We start from the raw sequence: 26,886 nt of genomic DNA, 5'->3' as shown, positions 1-26,886 counted from the left end.
CTCCAGCCTCGGTGACAAGAGTGAAACTCCATCTCAAAAAAAAAAAGGAATTGAGAACTTGTTATAGGTTTATAGGTTTTGCCACATTCTTCACACTTGTAGGGCTTCTGTTTGGTATGAATTATGTGTAATAAGGGTTGAGAACTTCCTTACAAAGCTTTGTCACATTCTTTATATTTGTAGGGTTTGTGTTCCATATAAACTCTCGTATTTACTAAGAGTTGAGGGCTGGTTAACGGCTTTCCCACATTCATCACATTCATAGGGTTTCTCTCCAGTATGAATTATCTTATGCTAATTAAAAGTGGAGGAACATTTAAAAGATCTGTCACATTCTTCACTATGTAGGGTTTTCGTTCAATATGAATTTTCTTATGTTTATTAAGGTCTGAGGACCAGTTAAAAGCTTTGCCACATTCTTCACATTTGTAAGGTTTCTCTCCAGTATGAATTCTCTTATGTGTAGTTAGAGTTGAGGATGCAGTAAAGGATTTGCCACATTCTTCACATTTGTAGGGTTTCTCTCCAGTATGAGTTCTTTTATGTTTGGAGAGGATTGAGGGCCAGGTAAAGGTTTTGCCACATTCATCACATTTGTAGGGTTTCTCTCCAGTATGAATTTTCTCATGTGAAAAAAGGGTTGTGGAATGGTTAAAAGCTTTTCCACATTCTCTACATCTGTAGGGTTTCTCTCCAGTATGAAGTATCTTATGTGTAGTAAGGTGTGAGGTTAGGTGAAAGGCTTTGCCACATTCTTCACATTTGTAGGGTTTCTCTCCTGTATGAATTCTCTTATGTATAGTTAGGTTAGAGCAGTGCTTAAAGGATTTGCCACATTCTTCACAGTTGTAGGGTTTCCCTCTAGTATGAATTTTCTTATGTGTGGTAACGTGTGAGGGGTGCTTAAAGGCTTTGCCACATTCTTCACATTTGTAGGGTTTCTCTCCAGTATGAACTATCTTATGTGTAGTAAGGTCTGTGGATCGGTTGAAGGCTTTGCCACATTCTTCACATTTGTAGGGTTTCTCTCCAGTATGAATCTTCTTATGTGTAGTAAGGTTTGAGGACTGCTTAAAGGCTTTGCCACATTCTTCACATCTGTAGGGTTTCTCTCCGGTATGAATTCTCTTATGTGTAGTAAGGTTTGCAGATTGGTTAAAAGCTTTGCCACATTCTTCACATCTGTAAGGTTTCTCTCCAGTATGAATTTTCTTATGTGTAGTAAGGGTTGAGGACCGTTTAAAAGCTTTGCCACATATTATACATTTGAAAAGATTTATTCCAGTATGTCTTGTCTTATATGTGTTTGAATTTGAAAACTTATGAAAGACTTTTCCATATTTATCACATTGAAATATTTCTTTCTGGGTAGTTGTCAAACATTGGTTAAGTCCATTATAACCTCCTTTGTGCACCTTATGCTCACCCACGCTTTTACAGCCTTTTTTTAACTGTAAATTGTCATGTCTGCATTTTTCATATCTTCTCAGCATCCCTATTTGGAAAGAATTTTTTATGTTCTCTGGCCAAAGGTCTTGGGCAAAATGAGAACTCATAACTAAAAGAAACAATAAAAACACATTACTTCAATTGCTAGACTCAGATAAATATACATTACAAATCTAACCTATAAAATTATACAAACTACATAAGCAAGATGACATAGCAAAATACCACCAGTTCTGATTTCTTCCTGGACACATAAATGTAACAAAAACATAGTGACAGAAATAAAATTGTAAAAAATTTATAAATGAGTTAAGTGTGTAAAGGGCCCCAGGTGAGCAGAATGCAAATAACCACATAGAAGAAAAAGAAAGCTCTGTTAGTTATAACCAACACAGCTCTTCCTGCTGCCCAGTATAACATTGTGCTTTTAAAAGTAAATTGCCAGTTGGGCATGGTGGCTCACGCCTGTAATCACAGCACTTTGGGAGGCTGAGGTGGGTGGATCATGAGGTCAGGAGTTCAAGACCAGCCTGGCCAAGATGGTGAAACCTTGTCTCTACTAAAAATACAAAAAATTAGCCAGGCATGGTGGCGGGCACATTTAACCCCAGCTACTCGGAGGGCTGCGGCAGAGAATTGCTTGAACCAGGGAGGCAAAGACTGTAGTGAGCCAAGATTGCACCACTGCACTCCAGCCTGGGCAACAGAGTGAGACACCATCTCAAAAAAAAAAAAAAAATTAAATTAAATTAAATTGTTGGCCAGGCATGATGGCTAATGCCTGTAACCCCAGCACTTTGGTAAGGCAAGGCAGGTGGATCACCTAAGGTGAGGAGACTGAGACCAGCCTGACCAACATGGTGAAACCCCATCTCAACTAAAAATACAGAAAATTAGCCAGGCATGGTAACAGATACCTGTAATCCTAGCTACCTGAAGGCTGAGGCAGGAGAATTGCTTCAACTGTGGAGACGGAGATTGTAGTGAGCTAAGATTTTTGCCACTGCACTCCAATCTAGGTAAGAGAGTGAGACTCTGTCACACACACACACACACATACACACACACACACACACACACACACAAATACAAATTGCCAACTCCTGGTTTCTTTTTTAAAAATAAGAAAAATATTGGCACATACATCTTTATTTCTGGCATCTATGAACTTTTTTAGACACCAGCTAATGTCTCCCATAACATAAAATGCTGAAATAGTGATATGTTAGAATGACAGTTTGAGTCTGCTGAGTCTAAAGGTAAATGTTACAGAAGCAGAGAAACTGCAGTAATCCAAACAGGAATGGCTGTAGCAAGTGATTACTGATTATTAGGAAGAAATATGAATAAGCCGATTTAACTAAACAATAAACAAAATTTTAGACAAGACACATCCTAAAAACATGTTTGAGAAATTCCCAGAATCTCTAGCCAAAACAACTGATTTCAGACTACACAAGGACAAAACTATATTATAAAGATTGGAACAGGTAGCTTTTTGTTAATGCCTGAATCTCACTCAAAGATTACAATGTATACAAAATATTTAAGCAACATGGCCCATCAAAAAAATTATAAAATTTTCAAAAGCAGCCATAAAAAGTGAATAAAGTAATTTTTTAAATTCAGAATAAATTGAACAGGCCAAGCTTGGAAGCTCATTCCTGTAATTCTAACACATTGGGAAGCCAAGGTAGGAAAATCACATGAGGTCAGGAGTTTGAGACCAGCCTAGCCAACATGGTGAAACCCTGTAACTACTAAAAATACAAAAATTAGCTGGGCATGGTGGCATGTGCCTGTAATCCCAGCTACGTAGGAGACTGACACATGAGAAATGCTTGAACCCAAGATGGGAAGGTTGCAGTGAGTGATTGTACCACTGCTGGCCAGGCTGGGCAACAGAGCAAGGCTGTCTCAAAAAAAAATAAAATAGGACAGGAACAGTGGCTCATGCCTGTAATCCCAGCACTTTGGGAGGCTGGGGTGGGTGGATCATTTGAGGTCAGGAGTTCAAGATCAGCCTGGCCAACAGAGTGAAAGCCTATCTCTACTAAAAATACAAAAATCAGCCAAATGTGGCGGCATGCACCTGTAATCCCAGCTACTGGGAGGCTGAGGCAGGAGACTCACTTGAACCTGGGAGGGGTAGGTTGCAGTGAGCCAAGATCATGCCACTGCACTCCAGCCTGGGCAACAGAGTGAGACTCTGTCTCAGAAAATAAATAAATTAATTAATTACATAAAAGAAATCGAATGATATTCAGTAAGTGAAATAGGAACACAGACCACTACTGAAGATCAGAAAAATGAGGATAAACAAGAAAAAATATTAAAATAGAAAAAAACAAAAATTATGGATATAAAAAATACAAAAATAACTTAAAAATTTCTTAAAAGAAAAAATAATGTAAACATGAAGAAGCTGAACAAACTAGGATACACAAAAAGATATTTATCACAAACACACCTATAAGCAAAATTTCAAAAATCACAGATAAGAAAAGAATTTTGGGTGCTGCAAGATAAAAATGATGTGTCATTTATAAGCATAGTCTTATAAGATAACCAGTGAATTTATCAAACAAAATTTTTGCAGAAAATAATACCATCAGCAAAATTGTACTATCATATAAAAAGGAGTCCTTCCAAAATAACCAAATCCTAAGAAAGTATATTGGCACTGCATATGCCCTACCTATCAAAGATGCTGAAAGAAGTTTCTTCCACTGAAAATAACATAATACGAGAAAACAACACATGATCATATGAAAATACATAACTTTCTGGAAAATATATGCACATACACAAAAATAGAATTCCTTACTTATTATCATAATGGCACAGAAAACACTTTTAGTTATTCTCTAAAAGGCAAAAGATAGAAGTAGAGGAAATATTATAAACATCTGTTAATGAATATATAACATAAAAAGTAGAATTAGCAAAATCAATAACAAAGTTGAAGGCAGATGTAATGAAGTATTTTTGCATGCAACTGAAGTTAATTTTTTACTGCATTAAAGTATATTGTTGGATCTTTTAGAGGTTTTATGTAATCCCCTAGATACCACTAAGAAAATACCTGCCTAGATACACAAAAGAAAATAAGAAAAAAATTAAAAGCATATCAATACAAAAATAAAAAAAAAAACACAAAAAGACAGAAAGAGAAAAAGAGACAAAGATAAAAGAATCAAATAAAACAATAAAATAACGTTGGCCAGGCGCAGTTGCTCACGCCTGTAATCCCAGCACATTGCGAGACCAAGGCGGGTGAATCACTGGAGGTCAGGAGTCCAAGACCAGCCTGGCCAACATGGAGTAACCCCATCTCTACTAAAAATACCAAAAATTAGCCAGCATGGTGGTGGGTGCCTATAATCCCAGCTACTCAGGAGGCTGAGACAGGAGAATTACTTGAACCTTGGAGGCAGAGGTTGCAGTGAGCCAAGATTGTGCCATTTCACTCCAGCCTGAGTGATAGACCAAGATTCCGTCTCAAAATAAATAAATAAATAGATAACATTAGTAAGTTTTTCTCTTTCGGAAAACTATTTAAATATATATAATTATCTTTCCAATCAAGAAACATACTTTCAATAAAAAGGTTTATTAAAAAATTTTATCAGCCTGACCAACATGGTGAAACCCCATCTCTACTAAAAATACAAAAATTAGCCAGGCGTGGTGGTGCATGCCTGTAATCCCAGCTACTCAGGAGGCTGAGGCAGGAGAATCACTTGAACAAGTGCACTGCAGTCTGAGCGGCAGAGTGAGACTTCTTCTAAAAAAAAAAAAAAAAAAAAAATTAAAAATCAAGATCCAACTTGCTTTTCTACAAGAGTCACCTGAGATCTAATGACAAAGACTGAAAGTGGCAAGACAGAAGTAGAAATTTCATGTAAATATTAACCAAATGAGAGCAGAAGAGGTCAAAATAATATTACACAAGCTACATCTTAAAGTCAAAAACTGTCATATTTTATAAAATGTACTTTAAGTCAAAACTTCAAAAAGACAAAGAAGGACAATATATAGATCACCTGAGGTCAGGCATTCAAAACCAGCCCGGCCATCATGGTGAAACCCTGTCACTAGTAAAAATACAAAAAAATTAGCCAGGTGTGGTGGCAGATGCCTTTAATCCCAGCTACTCAGAAGGCTGATGCAGGAAAATTGCTTGAACCCGGGAAGCACAGGTTTCAGTGAGCTGAGATCGCACCATAGCACTTCAGCCTGAGCAACAAGAGTGAAATTCCATCACAAAAGAAAATAAATAAATAAATAAATAAAATTATATATAAAAAAATAGAATGCCTGAGTGGTTTTTAAAAAGCATACAGTACGCTGCCTACAAGAGACTCATTTTGCATTGAGTCAAATAGGCTGAAAATAAAAAATGAAAAAAAATGTATATTCCATGAAAATAGTAACCACAATTGAGTGATGTGGTCATAATTATATTAGACATAATATGCCTTAAGTCAAGTACCACCATGAGACATAGACTGATATTATATTGTAGTAAAGTGAGTTGATTTAGCAGGAATCTATAATTGTAATATTTATCTATCTATATAAATGTGTGTATATAACATCAGGGCTCCAAAATATATAAAGCAACTATTGACAAAAGTGAAGCAAGACATACATGGCAACATAATAATTGTAGACATCAAGACCCCATTTGCAGTAATAAATATAAAATTCAGATAAAAAATAAGAAAAAAACTTAGCTAACATTATAGATAATATTAATTATTTTGCATGTAGAGGAATACTTGAGAGTGCATAATTTATAAAGAAAAAAGGTTTATTTGGCTCACAGTTTGGCAGACTGTATAAGAAGTGTGTGTCAGCATCTGCTTCTGGTGAGGATTTCAGGAAGCTTAAAATCATGGTGGAAGGTAAAGAGTAACTGGACATGTTATATGGTAAGAGACAGAGCAAGTGTGAGGTGAAGGACCCAGGTTCTTTTAATGAACCAGCTCTCATTTGAATTAATAGAGTGAAAAGTTTTTGGTTACAAAGAGGATATACCAAGCCATTCATGAGAAATTTGCCCCATGATCCAAACGTGTCCCACCAGGTCCCACAACCAACATTGAGGATTTATATTGCAGCATGAGGTTTGGACAACATGAATATCCAACCCATATTATAGACCAACTAGGCTTCACAGACACATACAAAACTCTCCAGTCAAAACCAAGATAATACACAATATTCTTATTTGCATCTGGTGTATTCTGTTAGGACACAGAGCAAGTTTTATTAAATTTTAAAATACTGGGAACAGTGGCTCTTGCCTATAATCCTAACATTTTAGGAGACCAAGAAAACAGGATCCCTTGGGGCCAAAAGTTTGAAACCAGCCTGGGCAACATATTGACATCCTAACACTACAAACAAGCACACAATTAGCCAGACATGGTAGTGCATGTCTGTAATCCTAGCTACTCAGGAAACTGATGTGAAAGGATCACTTGAGCCCAGGAAACTGAGGCTACAGTGAGCCAAAATTATGCTACTGCACTCCAGCCTGGATGACGGTAAGATCTTGTCTCAAAACAACAACAACAAAACAATTTTAAAAGACTAAAATTATACACTGTGTGTTTTCTAACAAAAACTGAATATTAGGAATTAAAAGCAAAAGTCAAATGGCAAATTCAAAAGCATGTGAATATAAAACACACTCTTCAACGTATTCTTGCTCAGGGGTCAAAAAATTTTATTGTTCAAAGATGTCAATACAACAGTTAAAAGCTACAGTATCAACACTGATAAAATAAAGTTGGATTATTTCCTTGAATGATACAAAAATATATTTTAAATAAGATACTTAGACAAAATAAACTAACAAATATTTTAGAAAAAATACAAAACAAGCCGGGCACGGTGGCTGATGCCTGTAATCCCAGCACTTTGGGAGGCCGAGGCGGGCGGATCATGAGGTCAGGAGATCGAGACCATCCTGGCTAACACGGTGAAACCCCGTCTCTACTAAAAATACAAAAAACTTAGCCGGGCATGGTGGCGGGCGCCCATAGTCCCAGCTACTTGGGAGGCTGAGGCAGGAGAATGGCGTGAACCCAGGAGGCAGAGCTTGCAGTGAGCTGAGATTGCGCTACTGAACTCCAGCCTGGGGGACAGAGCAAGACTCCGTCTCAAAAAAAAAAAAAAAAGAAAGAAAGAAAGAAAGAAAAAATACAAAAAAAAGACATGACATTGGTCTTGGCACCATTTTTTTAGGTACGACATTAAATGTATGAGCAACAAATAAAAGAACAAAAAAGTTTAACTACACTATACTTCAAAATTTCTGAAAGAAAAAAATTTCAGGAGTGACAACGTCCCTTAGAAAATAGTTGAAAACATTTACATATTACTTGTTAAAAGAGTTAATATTCAAAATATATAAATGACTCTTAAAACTAACAGTAAGTTTGAATAACTTGATTTAGAAATGGACAAATTTGTCTCAAAAAAATACACAAAATTGGAAAATGCATTTGAAAGCACACACAAAATTACTAATTTGTAGAGAAATGAAAAAAGAAACATAACAAACAAAATCACCTCATACCCATTAGAATGGCCACTATAATTTTTTTTAATACACCAAATCTGTTGATGATGCAATAAAAATGAAACTCATGTTGACTGCTGGTGGAAAATAATGATGCAGCCATTATTTTAAAATGTTAGAAATGTTTCTCATTTATAAATCTATATCTAAAATACATAACACAGGCGAAGTGTAGTGGCTCAAGCCTGTAATCGTAGCACACTGGGAGGCAGAGGTGGGCAGATCACCTGAGGTCAGAAGTTCAAAACCAGCCTGGCCACCATGGTGAAACACCATGTCTACTAAAAATACAAGAACTAGATGGGTGATGTTACGTGCACCTGTAATCCCAGGAACTTGGGAGACAGAGGTAGGAGAATTGCTTGAACCCCAAAGGCAGAGGTTGCAGTGAGCCAAGATTGCATGACTACACTCCAGCCTGGGTGACAACGGGAGACTTGATCTCAAAAAAAAATAAAAATAACAAACAACAAAAGAAACAAAATATGTAACACAGGACCTGGAAGACATATTTGAAAATATATGTTTATTGTACCAGTATTCACAAAAGTCAAAAGGCTGAAGCAACCCAGATGTCTCTTGATTTATAAACATATCAAAAAATGTAACATATACATATGATGGACTATTATTCCACCTTAAAAATAACAATCTTGTCACATTTTAAGATGAAGATTGAGAATATTATGTCACCTGAATTAAACCAGTAACAAAATTATGGATACTATATGATTCCACTTATATGAGGTATCTTTTTTTTTTTTTTTTTTTTGAGATGGAGTTTCACTCTTGTTGACCAGGCTGGAGTGCAATGGCCCGATCTTGGCTCACTGCAACCTCCACCTCCCAGGTTCAAGCGATTTTCCTATCTCAGCCTCCCGAGGAGCTGGGATTATAGGCATGCGCCACCATGCCTGGCTAATTTTTTTGTATTTTTAGTAGAGATGGGGTTTCTCCATGTTGGTCAGGCTGGTCTCAAACTCCGGATCTCAGGTGATCTGCCTGCCTCAGCCTCCCAAAGTGATGGGATTACAGGTGTAAGCCACCACACCCAGCTATATGAGGTATCATAAGTAGTCAAAAATCATAAAACAGAAAGTTGAAGGTTTGTCTGTCAGGGCTGGAGAGAGGGTAAAATGAGCAGTTGTTAATTAATGGGAATTAAGTTTTAGTTTTATAAGATGTAAAGTTTCTAGAAGTCTTTTGCATAACAGTGTGAATATACTTAACATGCCTGAAATGAACAACTTTTTTTTGAGACAGGGTCTCACTCTGTCCCCCAACCTGCAATGTAGTGGCACAATTTTGAATCCCTCTCAATCTCCCAAGTAGCTGGGACCACAGGTGCACACCACCATGCTTGGCTATTATTAAATTTTTTTTATAGAGAGAGGTCTCCATATGTTCCGCAGGCAGCTCTCAAACTTTTAGACTCCAGGGATCCTCCTGCCTTGGCCTCACAAAATCCTGGGATTACAGATGAGAGCCACAACCACACTTGGCCCTGAAATGTACACTTCAATAGATTTAAGACATTAAATTTTATGTTACGTGTTTTTAAAACAAGTTTTAAAGAAAAACAGAAAAAAATACAGAATTATAAATCCTTTTGAAAATTACCTTCAAATCACAAAAGTGCTTTTCTCACAAAAGGAAATATATATTCATCATTAAACACATGGAAAAAATAAAACTATCTCAATGACTGCTCACTTAAGATAAAACTACCATGGAAAATCAGCTAAGAAAGAATATAAGATAAGCCATAACTAAAATTCGGGTCATATTTATAGATAAACACTCATACATATGTAATCTGATTGTAATAAACATGCATAATTTATCTTTTTTTTTTTTGAGACGGAGTCTCGCACTGTTGCCCGGGCTGGAGTGCAAAGGTGCAATCTCGGCTCATTGCAACCTCCGCTTCCCAGGTTCGAGCAATTTTCCTACCTCAGCCTCCCAAGTAGCTGGGATTACAGGTGCCCGCCACCATGCCCAGCTAATTTTTTGTATTTTTAGTGAAAACGGGGTTTCACTATGTTGGCCAGGCTGGTCTCAACTCCTGACCTCTTGATCCACCCACCTCAGCCGCCCAAAGTGTTGGGATTACAGGCGTGAGCCACCGCGCCCAGCAATTTATCTCTTAATTAAACCTCAAATTGACTTAAAGTGTACAAACAGAATTGCAAGTTGTCTAAAACTGTAATACAAATTAAAACCAAGACACAATAAACTGATGTTAAGAAACCTACACTAAGGCCGGACACAGTGACTCACATCTGTAATCCCAGCTCCTTGCAAAGCTGAGACATGAGAACTGCTTGAACCTGTAAGGATATTCAGTCTGTCTAAAAATAAAATGGAATTACAACTACCCAAGCCCCTGTAGCAAGCCAACTAAAGGTGGACCCAAAGGCAGACCCAGCAGCCTTGTGACCAAGCTACAACCCCTCTTCACTAAAAATTCACAGAGTATCTCATCACCCTAAGGGCCCAATAAAAGAAGATCTTTACCTTCTAAAATCAGTTTATGAAAACTTGAAGAGGTGTTTGCTCCATCAAATTTAGATACCAATACAAAACTATATTGTGCCCATTGTCAATGCTTCTTCTTCTTCTTCTTCTTTTTTTTTTTATTGAGATGGAGTTTCGCTCTTGTTGCCCAGGCTGGAGTGCAATGGTGTGATCTTGGCTCACTGCAACCTCCACCTCCCTGATTCAAGCGATTCTCCTGTCTCAGCCTCCTAAGGAGCTGGGATTACAGGTGCATGTCACCACACCCGGCTAACTTTTGTATTTTTAGTAAAGACGAGGTTTCATCATATTGGTCAGGCTTGTCTCGAACTCCTGACCTCAGGTGATCCACCTGCCTTGCCCTTTCAACGTGTTGGGATTACAGGTGTGAGCCAGGGAGCCCAGCCAATGCTTCTATTTTAATGTAGCACTGGAAGTATGTGGCAGAAGAATTAGTCAAAGAAATAAAAAAAAAATCCATTGAAATTGAAAAACAGTAAGTAAAAAGTTGCTGTCTGTAGATCATACAATCACATATTTAAAAAACCATAAACAGTACATTAAACCCTGTCTAAACTAATAAATACAGTCAGTAAATTAGCAAAACATAAAATTAACATACATAAGTATATGTATGGTTTCTTACACTTTTTTTTTTTTTTTTTGAGTAGGAGTCTAGCTCTTTTGCCCAGCCTGAAGTGCAGTGGGGTGATCTCGGCTCACTGAAACCTCTGCCTTCCAGGTTCAAGCGATTCTCCCATCTCAGCCTAACGAGTTGCTGGGATTACAGGCATGCGCCACCATGCCCAGTGAATTTTTGTAGTTTCAGCAGAGACAGGGTTTCTCTATGTTGGTCAGGCTGGTCTCGAACTCCTGATCTCAGGTGATCCATGCACTTTGGTCTCCCAAAGTGCTAGGATTACAGGCGTGATCTAGTACTTTGGGAGACCACCCCGGCTATGGTTCCATACACTTAAACTGTGCCCAGCTACAGTTTCATACACTTAAAACAAACTATCTGATAAAATAGAGAAAAAAAATCTTATTTACTATAGCATTACATAATAAATTTCTCAGAAAAAAATTAACCAGGGATGTAAAAAACCTTTACAATAAAAAAAACAATAAAAAGGAAGATCCAAATAAATTTTAAAATATTTTATGTCTTTGGATTGAAAGAATAAATATTAATAAAGTGCCATATTATCCAAAGTGATCTATAGATTCAATACACTTCCTATCAAAATTGCAGTATTTTTTTTCACAGTAATGGAAATTCAATTCTAAAATTTACATGAAACTAAAATAAACTTTGAATAGCCAAAACAGTCTTAAGGAAAAGGAACAAAGCAGAAGAATACCATACTTATAATTTCAAACTATATTTGAAGACTTTATAGAAACAAAAACAGAATGGACTGTGCAGAAAAATAAACAAAAAAATGCAAGATAAACTAATACTCTCACATATTTCAGACCTGATGCAAAAAGAGGACTTAAAAAAATAGTTTTAGTTTCTCAAAATTATGCAGATATTTGTGTGTCCCCAAAACAATGGAAAAGCAGCCAGATTGTGCAGCCTCTCATTCTCTCTCTCTCTCTTTTTTTTTTTTTTTTGTGAGATGGAGTCTCGCTCTGTTGCCCAGGCTGGAGTGCGATGGCATGATCTCGGCTCACTGCAACCTCCACCTCCTAGGTTCAAATGATTCTCCTGACTCAGCCTCCCAAGTAGCTGGGATTACAGGTGCCCACCACCATGCCCAGCTAATTTTTGTATTTTTACTAGAAACGGAGTTTCACCATGTTGGTCAGGCTAATCACGAACTTCTGACCTCCCGTGATCCACCTGCCTTGGCCTCCCAATGTTCTGGGAGTACAGGGGTGAGCCACCACTGCTAGCCCACGCAGCCTTTTACATGCCATGAAGAGGACTTTGGCTCTCACTGTGAACCTGAAGGAGGCTCACCAAAGGAGAAGTAGAATTCTTAGAGAATTTAAAAGCATTAAGACAGAACATGCCCCTTTGTGGGAGCAAAAGTAAAAAAAACAAACAAACAAAAAAAAACAGCTGCCCAGGACCTATTTTCTTTGGAACACAGCTTCCAGAATCACATTTTAAAGACTGGTTTTCTCTTTGACATTGGGACCTTTTATCTGTGTCACCTGTTGTATTCGTTTTCACTCGTACCTACCTGGGGGTTTGGCAATCATCTCATGTCTCTCCATAGTTAAAGGTTTTTTTCCTTGCTCCAGACAGGTAACCAGGTCTGGCTTAGAGACAACAATACCTGTTTTATTAAAAATAAATAACATGAATCTTGCTCATATACTCCCATTACAAGCTAGTACTGTGCTCAGCAGAGAGGATGTGATAAAATAGTCCAGTAAATTAATACCAAAATAATAATTTATAACAGAAATTTCTAAATATTTAGAAAATACTTTCAATTTGTAGGTTTCTTATTTTACTATCTGATACTACTGAATCAAAAATTGGTGGTGGCAATTAGATTTTCAGTTGGGGCAACAATATTTTATGCCACTAAATTTCTGGAATTACCACTAATTTAGAGTGAATACAGTTTTCAGATTACTTTATGCTGTTATTTTAGTCCTATTGTATTCACAGGTGAAAGCATGTGATCAATTGTTGCTGCATCGGAGATGCTACAGATTCTTTTTTATTGGGCGTTATTTATGACTTTTTCTATAAAAGAGTAAGGACATTAAAATGTAAGATGCATGATGAAAATGTAAGTGGAGAGGCTCTTTGTAGTTAACTTATTCTAAGTAATGTATGAGGTAGGGGTTCATGTTCTCATTTCTATAATCCTAGCCTATGACTTAATGTTGATGTTTTGCTTTGTCTTTTGGATGGCCTAGCCTACATTAACATGTACGCAGAACATTTTAAAACTTTTTTTCAAAAACATAATGAATTACTTTATTAATAAACAATGATAAAAAATAAGGTGGGGGTTCAGAGAAATAATTTTCTACATTAAAGAGAAAAATTATAGTTAAAAGTATTAAATTTGTATATTATACTAATTGCATTTTTATGTAATAAAATGCAGTACATTTAAATATTATTAGATTATGTGTGAACTTAATTTTATTTAATTTTTTTTTACCATGTTAAGACTATGGTTTGCTTAATGAAGCATTATTATGCTACCAACTTTGACATATCCCACCTTACTCAAGCATGTAGGTAAACCATGGTAGCAATATACTATTTGGTACATAGTGGAATATCATGTCTAGTAATCACTTTGCCAGTGACTTTAAACTGCAAATGAGTTGAAGAACATTTTTCCCATCAGTTAAATTTTTATTCTTTGTTCTTACTGAAATTTATTCTAGTATTTGTGGGCATACAGTATATGTATATATTTATGCCTTATATGGAATATTTTGATTCAGGCCTACAATATGTAGTAATTACATTAGGGTAAATAGGGTATCCGTCACCTCTAGCATTTATCCTTTGTAGTACAAACAGTGTAAATAGAATGTACAATTAAATTGTTATTGATTACAGGGTTATCTTTGTGGTCATAATAAAAATTATACAGAAATATAAATAAAATATGGCCAGGCGCAGTGGCTTATGCCTGTTAATTCTACCACTTTGCGAAGAATAAATTACTAACAAACATTCTACAAAAAAGAGAAATAAAATCTTCAGGGTATATTATGAATTATATATTCAAGTTGTCCTCACCAAGGAAGACCAAGTTTCTGTAGTTCTCTAACATCACATCCCTATATAAATTCCGCTGTGCAGTGTCCAGGCAATGCCACTCCTCCAGAGAGAATTCTATGGCCACATCTCTAAATTGCAACGGTCCCTGGAAAACACACACACACACACATAATTACTAAATGGCATGAGAGGAATTTTTAATTTGACTTAAGGTGAAATTAGAGAGTAAAGAGAACTGGTTCTGACTCAAAGGACTGCCTAAAATTATCCAATAAAATATTTTTCAACCCAAAAATATTCTCTAATGTATCCTCTAACTCTGAGAAAAAAGAGCGGCACAAGATCCATAACATCAGTTTATATATGATATTTTTTAGATAATAGAGCATAAAATTAAGGGCATGAACATGAACATGTACATTTTTTAGTGCTATATTTGCATCATATGGAATGAGTTGTGAATATTTTTCAGATGCAAAAGATGTGTTGAGTTAGAAGGCACCTCTCAAATTTTAATATACACAATAAGCTGAAGACCTTGTTGTGCAGGGTTTTTTTTTTATTCCAGAAGATCTGGCATAAAGTCTGACTTTTTGAATTTCTGACAAGCTCATCTCTAATGCAAATGTTTTTGGCCCAAGAACGGTATTTTGTCAAACATTCAGTAAATGGAAGAGCCTGTGTTTTTCCCAGTTTTTCTGGCCTGTAAACAAAGATAAGAGCCTTCATTTTCCAAAGAAAAATATGTAGCAAAAAAGAGAAAAAAGGATAGACGCCAGATTAAATGTGATGGTTTATGCACATCAGCTGCATAAAAATACTTAATGAAGAGAAAAATAATTAACTCTATTGTAAAAAAAATCTGTCAGAGAGCTATGTCACCAAGTGAATCATTAACCCTTAACTGCACTAGGACAAATTTTTATGATGTGCTAATTCACACAGAAGAACACAGCATCGGCCAGGCATGGTGGCTCATGCCTGTAATTCCAGCACTTTGGGAGGCCGAGATGGGTGGATCACCTGAGGTCGGGAGTTCGAGACCAGCCTGACCAACATGAAGAAACCCCGTCTCTATTGATAATACAAAATTAGCTGGGTGTTGTGGCACATGCCTGTAATCCCAGCTACTCAGGAGGCTGAGGCAAGAGAATTGCTTGAACCTGGGAGGCAGATGTTGCAGTGAGCCAAGATCGCACCATTGCACTCCAGCCTGGGCAACGAGAGTGAAACTCTGCTTAAAAAAAAAAAAAAAAAAGAAGAAGAAGAACACAGCATCACTGTTGAAATATTCCTCCCAAAGAAAGTAAATAAAATCTGAATTTAACCATAAAGAAACATGTTTTATGCTAACTTCAAAATATAGATAACTCCTATGTTCTGTAACTTTTAGTAGGAATTTTAAGTAGGCTTCATTTAGCTCCCTAGAGAGCAGGTATCTTAATTTTCTTTCAGAACTTTCTGGGTAATAACTGCCATCCCTTTTAAATAAGCATTTCCCTAATCCTATTCTGCATAGAGCTAATGGAACACACAGATGGAGCCTCAACATTACATGTTCTCCATCTTTACTAAGGACCACAGTTTTCCCCAATAGAAATCTTGAGTATCCACATCTTTCCATGTTCAACAGCCACAAAGGGAACATTTTTAATATTGCAGATTATAAATTCTTGCTGAGAATCCTGCATGGCATATAAGAAGCTATGATGCAGCAAATGTAGAGAAGGCTCTAAGGTATAGAAAATAAATATTTTACAGAGACTCTTGACTATCATAAGAATTTTAAGAAGTATTTAAACCAAACTCATTAAAAAAAAAAAAAAAGCAAAAGTAGAGAAGTAAATGTGGGTACTAAATGCATAGCATTCGAGGAGGCAGAGTGAATACAGCTCTTGATCTGAAACAGAAAAGCCACTTTTCCCTCTCCTGCTTCTCTGGAATTCCTTCTCAGATGAGATTCTCTGTACAAATTACACCCGTATCTTGATAATATGCCCTTAAAAGTGCCAGCACCACCTGTTCACCTACTAGCATGACATCAAATGGCAGAAAGAAAAAAAAACACAGAAAAAGTCCACCCTTTTCTGTCCTTTAAAACAGAAGAGATTCAGGAACAATGAGCTGCTTCATGAAGATAAAAATATAAGTTTCTCCTTTCCTGTCCTCAGGTGCCCTCCCCTGCCACAGACACCAGCAATTTCTGCTACAGTAATGGAAATATGTGCCACACTGACCTGTCCCTACCAAACCCAAACAGAACAGGCCCTGTGACCACCCTTTAGTGCAAAGGTGGAACTTAACTCTCATGAATGAGAGCACTGCCTGTAAAGTTTTAATGAGCTTATAAATCACTTGATAATTTTGACTCCACTTTATGTAATATGATTCTGCAGGTTTGAAAAGGGTCCATAAATGGGTGTTTTAAACAAGTTCTCTGTCAATGCTGATGTTGCTCCCCCTGGGCTCATTGTTAGCATTAGTTAGAGAAGCAGGCACAGCACAGGGTCGCTTACACTCAGCACTCTTGTCACAACCAAATACTTCTGGTACAAATAAAGACAACCCATCTCCATCCTAAAGTTTTATATTCTTTGCTGGCTCTTTAAAGTTTACAGAAGAAACAGAAAGCAGCAATGTCTGAATAAGTCTATATTTAAAAAACAACATGTACACATGTACTAATGCAATGTTTATTAATCAGGTACAATGTGCTCAAGAATATGATACAGAGCACTGTGCTGGGCATAACACATTATGTGATTTAGTTCTCATAATACCCTGGAAGCTGGTACTAAGGGTTTAATAATTTCCAGGATTTAGATAAAGGGCCCAGCATTTTTATTTCTTCTTCTGTTTCTCCATCATCAACTTTTTAAAAAAATTACATAGAATAAAAGCTAAATGTAGACAGATTTCAAGATAAAGAAAGAAAGAGTTTAATTCTGTAATTTTTTTGTTTGTTTGTTTGAGATGGAGTCTCTCTGTCACCCAGGCTGGAGTGCAGTGGCGCGATCTCGGCTAACTGCAAACTCCGCCTCCCGGATTCACACCATTCTCCTGCCTCAGCCTCCCAAGTAGCTGGGACTACAGGCGCCCACCACCATGCCCGGCTAATTTTTTTGTATTTTTAGTAGAGACGGGGTTTCACCGTGTTAGCCAGGATGGTCTCGATCTCCTGACCTCGTGATCCGCTCGCCTCGGCCTCCCAAAGTGCTGGGATTACAGGCGTGAGCCACTGCGCCCGGCCTGTTTCTGTAATTTTTACATTTTCTAGCCACCGCCCTGTCAACTTTATACTATACACTACTATGCAATTTAAACAAATCCCCAAAGGTTTTCTAGGGTAATTTTTATTTTCTTTTTGGAGACACAGTCTTGCTCTGTCGCCCAGGCTGGAGCGCACTGGCATGATCTCGGCTCACTGCAACCTCCGCCTCCTAGGTTCAAGCTGTTCTTTTGACTCATCCTCCCGAGTAGCTGAAACTACAAGCGTGTGCCGCCATGACTAGCTAATTTTTGTATTTTTAGTAAAGACAGCGTTTCACCATAATGGCCAGTCTGGTTTGGAACGCCTGACCTTGTGATCTGCCCGCTTCGGCCTCCCAAAGTGCTAAAATTACAGGTGTGAGGCACTGCACCAGGCCTTCCTAGGCTAATTTTATTAGAAAATAAATATGTGGCTGGGCGCGGTGGCTCCTGCCTGTAATCCCAGCACTTTGGGAGGCCGAGGCGGGCAGACCACCTGAGGTCAGGAGTTAAAGACCAGCCTGGCCATCACGGTGAAACCCTATCTCTACTAAAAATACAAAAAATTAGCTGGGCATGGTGGTGGGCACCTGTAATCCCAGACACTCTGGAGGCTGAGACAGGAGTATCACTTGAACCCGGGAGGCCGAGGTTTCAGTTAGCCATTGCACTCCATCCTGGGCGACAGAGACTCCATCTCAAAAAACCAAAAATTAATTACAATAACAATTCTTCTGTTCATGAATATCCCTACAGGTGTAGACATCACAAGTCACAACAATATAAAGAAAGTGGTCTAAATAAAGCCCAAGATTTTGGACACATCTATTTATTGTACCAACCATATGACACATAATTCAATTATTTATCCAGTAGCTAATCTAGACTAAAAGTTTCTGGATTGTAGGAACCATGACTGCTTCATTTTTTTTAATGGTTATATGAGATGTAAGGAAATACTTTATCTATTTGGGTCTCCAGATCTCATCCTTGTTTCATTCAAGCACCAGAAACTGGAGAAACTCTCATCTGGGTACCAACCAAAGAAACCTCTTGTATGAGAAGATGAACAAACACAGGATGACTCATTTCTCTTACACTGAGACAGAAGCAGAATTAACCACACTTTTCAGCCTGACACAATTCTGCTCTGGACATCCTCAAATACCTCAAATACACCTAGGAGATTGTGAGAGAATTCCCAGTGTCCCTGGGCTGATGGCCCAATGATAAGCCAGGCTGGAGAGACCCGGGCTGATTCTAAATAGAAAATAGAACTGCACTGGTGGAGCTCCAGAACCTGGATCACCTGTTCTGATTTGCTAGCTCTTGGGTAAGAGAAAGAACAAAAATACTCTACTCCAGTATCACATTTTACAGGTAAATATAGTTGTGGTCATGGCTCTGGATACTTTGTGGCCTTGATCTCTCACTCCTAAGATGCTTATTTACACTTACAGATTCTGCCATCAGATTCTATTTCTTCCTAGAGCCTCTGACATAACTGTAGCAGGTCAATGAACAAGATGTGAAAAATCTCACAGAGCCACATTCCCAAATGGGGGCTGTAAGATGTCTATGCTGACATCTCACAATACAGAAAATGCCTTTTGTTAGTTTTCTGTACATTCGCAATCCAAAGTCCGGCCCTTTTTTGTAAATCCGCGGAAGAGGCCAGAACTTATCTGCAGATTCTAGGTAGGATCCACCTGGCTCTGCATCCTTTGGTGTTACAGCAAGTGGAATACAATCAAAGAAGAGATCCCCTCATAGAGGCTGCTCTAGCACATTCTAAATGGTAAGTCTACATGAAAGAAAAAAAAGCTGACACAACATGAATATAAGTAGACAGTTTACTTGGGTCAAGCTTAAGGATTATAACCTGGGAGCAAAGATTCAAGTTGCCTGGAATCTACACTTTGATTAGCAGCAGTTATAAGAGGATTGGTAAAGACAACAAAACAGGGACATAGTGGGCTGATACAAAGTTGTCAGATATTTTTATTTATTAACAGAAATAACCTTGATTATATATATATATATATATCTCATTATGGTTTAGGGTATGGGATATAGTGTCCAATGTGGCACTATTAGCTTAATTTATAGCTACTTGTGACAATAGTGAACAGTTTCAAGAGATGAATACATAGTTCAAAGGGAGGAGAAATACATAACTGCACTTTATTTTCAACGTCTCTCTGAGTTTGATAATCAAAAGGACTTGCATTTGTCAGATAAAAGTTTTTTATTTCCCAAATCTCAAAAACTTGGATTCAAAATGTGGAGCTGCAGATTTAGGACCTGAATGGCTGGAGTAGCAGCAGGTGTTACCTGCACATTTGTAAGGATTTTAGCAAAAAGACAAAGGGGAAAGTGGAGATTCTCATGTCTACACATCTACTCAATGCACACATGTTACTCTGATTCGGTCTGTGAGCTCCATGATGTCTGAATCAGTTTCAGGTCTGAAGATGCAAGAGTCATTCTAAGAGAGATAAAACGATTGATCACTGCCCAGTGAAGTTGGTAGAAATGTGATCTAGCCTCTCTAGAAGTGACTGTAGAGGACTATAGATGCCAAAAAGGCAGAGACACAATTCTGCCTGCATATTTAGGGGACAGCATGCACTTTGCTGCACAACTCTGAGCTGACTGGAAGCCAGAGAGGGAAAGTCCCCTCTAGAGTAAATTCTGGATGGCACCTTATGTGTTTGTATCATGTCTGGTAATTCTAGACAGTGTTTGGAAACAATAATTAAAAGAAAAATTTCCTCCAGCCCCAGAAAATCTTCACAATAAGACAAAAGAAAGAAAATGGTTTTATTACACAATTGAACTTGAATGTGATATGCATCATCGTCAATCTGCTTAAGAGGCTCCAAAGACAGAAAGATGATCACCATAATTAGTCCACAATTAGAAGAATTTCCAGCACCATGTCATACATAGTTCATCCTAAATTCACCTGGAGATTGAAGAGGCCATCTGTGTATGTTAATTGCTTATATTCAATGACAAATAAACTTTTCACATCTTCATAATAGGATGTAGTTTAGCAGCTTGAAGCCAGGTGTCTGCTGAAGGCAGGATTTCACTCTGCTACAAAAATGGCTGAGTAGCATTCTATCTTTTTGGCTATTTACATTTTAAAGCAGTGGCTCTGTACTCCCTGGCACTGGGCTACAGCACTCCTGCTTGCTTTCTCCTGAATGCTAGTGTCCTCTCTTGACCTCTACCATCTGCCACTGAGGCACAGTTCAGAGCACAGCTCACATTTTATATGAACCCCATTTGCCACAGCAGCACTCCAGTGTCACATCAGAGTGAGGCCTGAGCTGCAGGAGGAGAGCCTGCAGGCCTCGTGGGTAGAATTGCACCTTCACAATCATGAGAATGTGAGCAGTGTTTCAGCCTCAGTTTCTACTTGTAATGGTGACAAGGAAAAAATACTGCTGAATTTCCAGCATGAGTCCAGATAGAGATAGCTCCAAAAGTTCTCACTGTGAGAGTCCACCTCATTTGGACACCATAGGATAGTAATAGGGCTTCTGAAACAGACATCCAAAGCATTGGAGAGAAAAACAGATCTCCATCTGAGCCAGATTATTTTGAGAGAAAAATGTAAACAAGATCTTTTTAAAAAGCTCAGGTTAGATATCAGATTGATCAAATGAGCCAGAAAATGTTCCCCTAAAAGCAATTTCTCTCTAACCACCCAAAGTACACAGCTGCTCTCATCATGAGAAACATGAGCATTACGAAGAAAGGGGGCAGATTTTCAGAAGAATTTTATAAAGTTTCTTTTCCATCTCTGCTGCTCTCTCATCTCCTAGCCACTGAATGGGGGTTCTATATTGAAATACATCTGACAACTTCCAACAACACTTTAAGATGAAGAAATAGAATTTGACTGTGTTCATATAGTGGAATATGTTACAACTTGCAACACAGCTAACTGAATAGCTATTATGGTGTTTGGGTGGCCACATCGCCTGTCTTTATTTTTCCTGTAATAGCAGCATTCCAACTTAGTGAAATAAAAGATAATAAAATTGTGTTTACTCATAATTATTCCTATTGAGTAAAGTAATAAACCTGTCAGACTAATATCTACTCTAACAATTTGGTAGCAAATTTTCTTTGGACATTAGATATAAATATCTAACTATGAATAATTTTAATGAACAGGTCATAATATATGTAGCTTTTTTTTTTTTTTTTTTGAGACACAATCTCATTCTGTCACCCAGGCTGGAGTGAAATGGTGCAATCTCAGCTCACTGCAACTTCTGCCTCCCAGGAACAAGCGATTCTCCTGCCTCAGCCTGCCAAGTAGCTGGGATTACAGGCGCGTGCCACCACACCCAGCTAATTTTTTATTTTTAGTAGAGATGGGGTTACACCATGTCAGGCTGGTGTCGAACTCCTGACCTCAGGTAATTAACCTGCCTCAGCCTCTCAAAGTGTTGGAATTACAGGTGTGAGCCACTGCACTGGGCAATGTATGTAGCATTTTTAAAAACTGCAACTATACTTCAGTTAAAACACTTTATATTTTAAAAGTATAAATAACAATATTAAAATAACTATTTAAGTGAATCATTCAAAGTAAGTATTGTGGCTTTATGTTCATACTATTGTAGAAAATATTGTTTTTGGCTCACACCGGTAATACCAGCACTTTTGGAGGCTGAAGCAGGTGCATCACCTGAGGTCAGGAGTTCGAGACCAGTCTGACCAACATGGTGAAATCCTGTCTCTACTAAAAATACAAAAAAGTAGCCGGACATGGTGGTGCATGCCTGTATTCCCAGCCACTCGGGAGGCTGAGGCAGGAGAATTACTTGAACCCAGAAGGCAGTGATTGCAGTGAGCCAAGATTACACCACTGCACTCCAGCCTGGGCAACAGAGTAAGACTGTTTAAAAAAAAAAAAAAAAAAAAAAAAAAAAAAAAAAAAGGCCAGGCATGGTGGCTCATGCCTGTAATCCCATCACTTCGGGAGGCTGAGGCAGGCAGATCACCTGAGGTCAGGAGTTCAAGACCAGCCTGATCAACATGGAAAAACCGCATCTCTATTAAAAATACAAAATGAGCTGGGCCTGGTGGTGCATGCCTGTAATCCCAGCTACTGGGAGCTGAGACAGGAAAATTGCTTGAACCTGGGAGGCAGAGTTTGCCTGAGCCGAGATCAAACCATTGCACACCATCCTGGACAACAAGAGCAAAACATCACCTCGAAAAAAAAAATGTTTAATTTATATTAATGCAGTTTGCCTACAAACCCTACACATAACTATGCTAATTGTTCTGAAGTAATAAATAGAAAGCAAGATACAACTACAGACTCCACTGTTTATGCACTGTTCTTGCTTTTGCAGTATAAGTACTTCAGCCTGCAAATATTGGATAATTACCTTGGATAATCAGGTTTCTGTAAAAGAAACTTAATATCTTTTAGTCTTTAGCATTCTGCATTGCTAAATTTAATCCTATCTTTGTGCTAAACTTCTGTGTGCTCTTAAAATGAGCTTTTATCTAAACAAATCTGTGTCTAATTTAAAGGACTAAAAATGAAAAAAATAAACTTTTCAGAAGCAAAAATAAAGCAATAATTCTGAAGTACTACATAAAGATAATCTGGACCCGAGAAAATGACAAAGGGTTTATTTAGCTGTTCATATGATTTACATATATTTCAAAAAAAGCAGAGAAAAGCATCTACATATAACCTAAATTTCTTAAGAAAAGAGAGAATATCAAAATATTTTTTAAGCTTTTTATTTATTTATTATACTTTAAGTTCTGGGGTACATGTGCATAACGTGCAGGTTTGTTACATAGGTATACACGTGCCATGGAGGTTTGTTGCACCCATCAAACAATTATTTACACTGGGTATTTCTCCTAATGCTGTCCCTCCCCTAGCCCCCCAATCCCCTTTTTTGGAACTTTTTAAAGAGTTTTTGAACTCTTGGACATCAGAATTTTACACACTGTATGCACTTGAAAAAATGCTTATGGGGGAAAAAGCAGAAGAGAGAAAGATGTTATAAAAAAAATTCATGAGTGCACAAGACCAATGCAACAGAATAGAGAGCCCAGAAATAACGCCACCCTCCTATCATCATCAGATTTTTGGCAAAGCTGATAAGAGAAATGTGGAAAGAATTCTCCATTTAATAAATGGTGCTGGAATAACTAGCTAGCACTATGTAGAAGACTGAAAGTGGACCCCTTCATTACACAATATACAAAATCAACTCAAGATTAATTAAAGACTTAAATGAAAAACTTAAAATTGTAAGAAACCTTGCAAGATAACCTAGGAAATACCATTCTAGACACAGAAACTGGCAAACACTTCATGATGAAGCTACCAACAGCAATTGCAACAAAAGCAAAAATTGACAATGGGACCTATTTGAACTAAAGAGCTTCTTCACAGCAAAGGAAACTATTAACAGAGTAAACAGACAACCTACAGAATAAAAAAAATTTGCAAACTTTGCCTCTGACAAAAGTCTAATATCCAGAATTTATTAAGAACTTAAACAAGTTTACAAGAAAAAAAAATCTCATTAAAAAATAGGCCAAAAAAACATGAACAGATGCTTTTCAAAAGAACATACACATGTGGCTAGCAAGCATATGAAAAAAAAAAAGGCTCATCGCTAATCATTAGAGAAATTAACAGAAACCACAATGAGATACCACATCACACCAGTCAGAATGGCTATTTTTAAAAAGTCAAAAAATAACAGATGCTGGCAAGTTTGCAGAGAAAAGGGAATGCTTATAATCTACCTCATAATTGGGTATATAACCAAAGAAATATAAATTATTGTATTATAAAGATACATTCATATGTATGTTCATTGCAGCACTATTCACAATAGCAAAGACATGGACAGGCCCTATCAGTGGTAGACTGGATGAAGAAAACACGGTATGGTCAGATGCGGTGGCTCATGCCTGTAATCCCAGCACTCTGGGAGGCTGAGGCAGGTGGATTGCCTGAGCTTAGAAGTTTAAGACCAACCTGGGCAACATTGCAAAATCCTGTCTCCACAGAAAATACAAAGAGAAAAATTGGCCAGGCGTGGTAACACCAGCGTGTAGATCCAGCTACTTGAAAGGATGACGTAGGAGAGAATTGCTTGAGCCAGGGAGGTTGAGGCTAAATAAGGCTGCATCACTCCACAGCACTCTAGCCTGGGCAATAAGTGACACTCTGTCTCCAAAAATAAAATAAAATAAAAGATTTAGTAAAAACAGAATATGGTACATAAACATCATGGAATACTCTCTGGCCATTTAAAGATAAATGATCATGTCCTTTGCAATAACATCAATAAAGCTGTAGACCATTATTTCAGAAAACTAATGCAGAAACAGAAAACCAGACATTCGCCATCACACCCAGCTAATTTTTGTACTTTTAGTAGAGATGGGGTTTCCCCATTTTGGCCAGGCTGGTCTTCAACTCCTGACCTCAAGTGATCCATCCACCTCGACCTCCTGAAGTGTTGTTATTACAGGCGTGAGCCACCGCGCCCGGCCCCATAAATTTTTAATAGGAGAAAAGGGAAACTGTGAACCCTGACAGATACAATAGATTCCTCTTCAAAGGCCTAACTTTCTTGTTCCTTGTTCTTAGGACCAACTTTTTTGTACCTCTTTGTACCTAGACACCCGCTCCGTAAACAACCCAAACCGCCAGTTCCAATCTGCGACCCGAACCCCTTCCTTATTTGGAAAGTAGCCAATCGGGTCAGCCTAGATTGTGGGGTCAGCCTAGATTGTGAGGTCAGACCCCGGCCAATGGGGGAAGGACACAGAGGCAATAACGGCGTTTAGGGTTAAAAACCCCTTTCAAACTGGGAGGCCGAGGCGGGCGGATCAACTGAGTTCGGGAGTTCAAAACCAGCCTGACCAACAAGGTGAAACCGCATGTCTACTAAAAATACAAAATCAGCCGGGCGTGGTGACGCATGCCTGTAACCCCAGCTACTCGGGAGGCTGAGGCAGGAGAATCACTTAAACCCGGGAGACGGAGGTTGCAGTGAGCCGAGATCGCGCCATTGTACTTTAGCCTGGGCCACAAGAGCAAAACTCCGCCTCAAAAAAAAAAAAAAAAAAAAAAAACCTTCCTTCCTTTCTTCCGTGTGCTCTTGCGATCAGGACGGACGCGAGCAGCACCCTTCTTCAGAAGTAAATATGCCTTCCTGTGAAATTTTCTAAGTGCTGGGTAGTTTTTTGTTTTGCGTTGTTTTGCGGCACCAAGCGCTTGTTTCTAACAACCCCACGGACCAAAGCTCTTCCCATTCATGAACCCGCAGGGAACCGAGTCAGGATTCTCCCCTGACGACCCTCCCGTGGTCCTTGCATGATCTGGGAGAGACGCGGTGCTGCGGGTGCAGAGCTGCTGAAAGAAAGCTCCAGGCCAGGGCACAGTCACTGTGCCGGGCCCCGGATGTCACCGCAGCCGCCATCTTATGGCTGAAGGGGACTGAGGCCGAGCTGGGCAGGGAGAACTCCGGCGGCAGATTGTGGAGCTGACTGTGAGGAAGCAGAGTCCCGCCAGAGCCACTTCCCACCGTTCCAAACAGCCTCTCCCCTCTCTCGGGACGTTGGACCTGGCACTCACCATTTCTAGGCTTCCAGGGGTCCCGGGGTTTAGCTGTGGCTCTCCCAACACTTGCAGGTCACACGGCCACAGAGGACGGGCCTCTATAAGCACAGGACACAGAACACAGAGGATAAACCTGGAGCTCCCGCTGCAGCGAGAAACAAAGGCCCCCAGAAACCATGTGGTTCGCTCCAGCTGCGTGCCTGATTGGACGGTTTCCGGCCCAGCGTCCCTCATTGGATAATGCTTAAGGCCCCGCCTCCCCAGTCGCTGAGTGACAGATGTGATCAGATACTGGGCTGAGTGAAGAAAGAGTGACAGCCTAGGCTGCAGCCTTTCTTTCTTTCTTTCTTTCTTTCTTTCTTTCTTTCTTTCTTTCTTTCTTTCTTTGTTTCTTTCTTTCTTTCTTTCTTTCTTTCTTTCTTTCTTTCTTTCTTTCTTTCTTTCTTTCCTTCCTTCCTTCCTTCCTTCCTTCCTTCCTTCCTTCCTTCCTTCCTTCCTTCCTTCCTTTCTTTCTTTTTTCCCCCCACCGAGACGGAGTTTCGCTCTTGTTGCCCAGGCTAGAGTGCAATGGCAGGATGTTGGCTCACCGCAACCTTCACCTCCCGGGTTCAAGCGATTCTCCTACCTCAGCCTCCCATGTAGCTGGGATTACAGGCATGCCTCACCACGCCCGTCTAATTTTTTGTACTTTTAGTAGAGACAGGGTTTCTCCGTGTTGGTCAGGCTGGT

The 26,886-nt window shown here is 38.6% G+C and overlaps 1 protein-coding gene across 1 annotated transcript; it reads right to left on the bottom strand.

The window, feature by feature from the left end:
• Positions 1-26,393, bottom strand: ZNF253 (zinc finger protein 253). The gene is given in 6 exon segments (XM_054672849.2): positions 1-207; positions 209-344; positions 347-1,558; positions 12,754-12,849; positions 14,289-14,415; positions 26,173-26,393. Coding segments are annotated over 6 exon segments (1,848 nt in total). The 5' UTR covers positions 26,392-26,393; the 3' UTR covers positions 1-149.
• Positions 26,394-26,886: the final 493 nt, after the last annotated feature.

This window comes from Pan troglodytes, chromosome 20 (assembly GCF_028858775.2).
Source record: "Pan troglodytes isolate AG18354 chromosome 20, NHGRI_mPanTro3-v2.0_pri, whole genome shotgun sequence".
Classification (NCBI taxonomy): Eukaryota; Metazoa; Chordata; class Mammalia; order Primates; family Hominidae; genus Pan; species Pan troglodytes.
The sequence above is the reverse complement of the archived record's forward strand: the minus strand, read 5'-3'. Positions and strand labels throughout refer to the sequence as shown.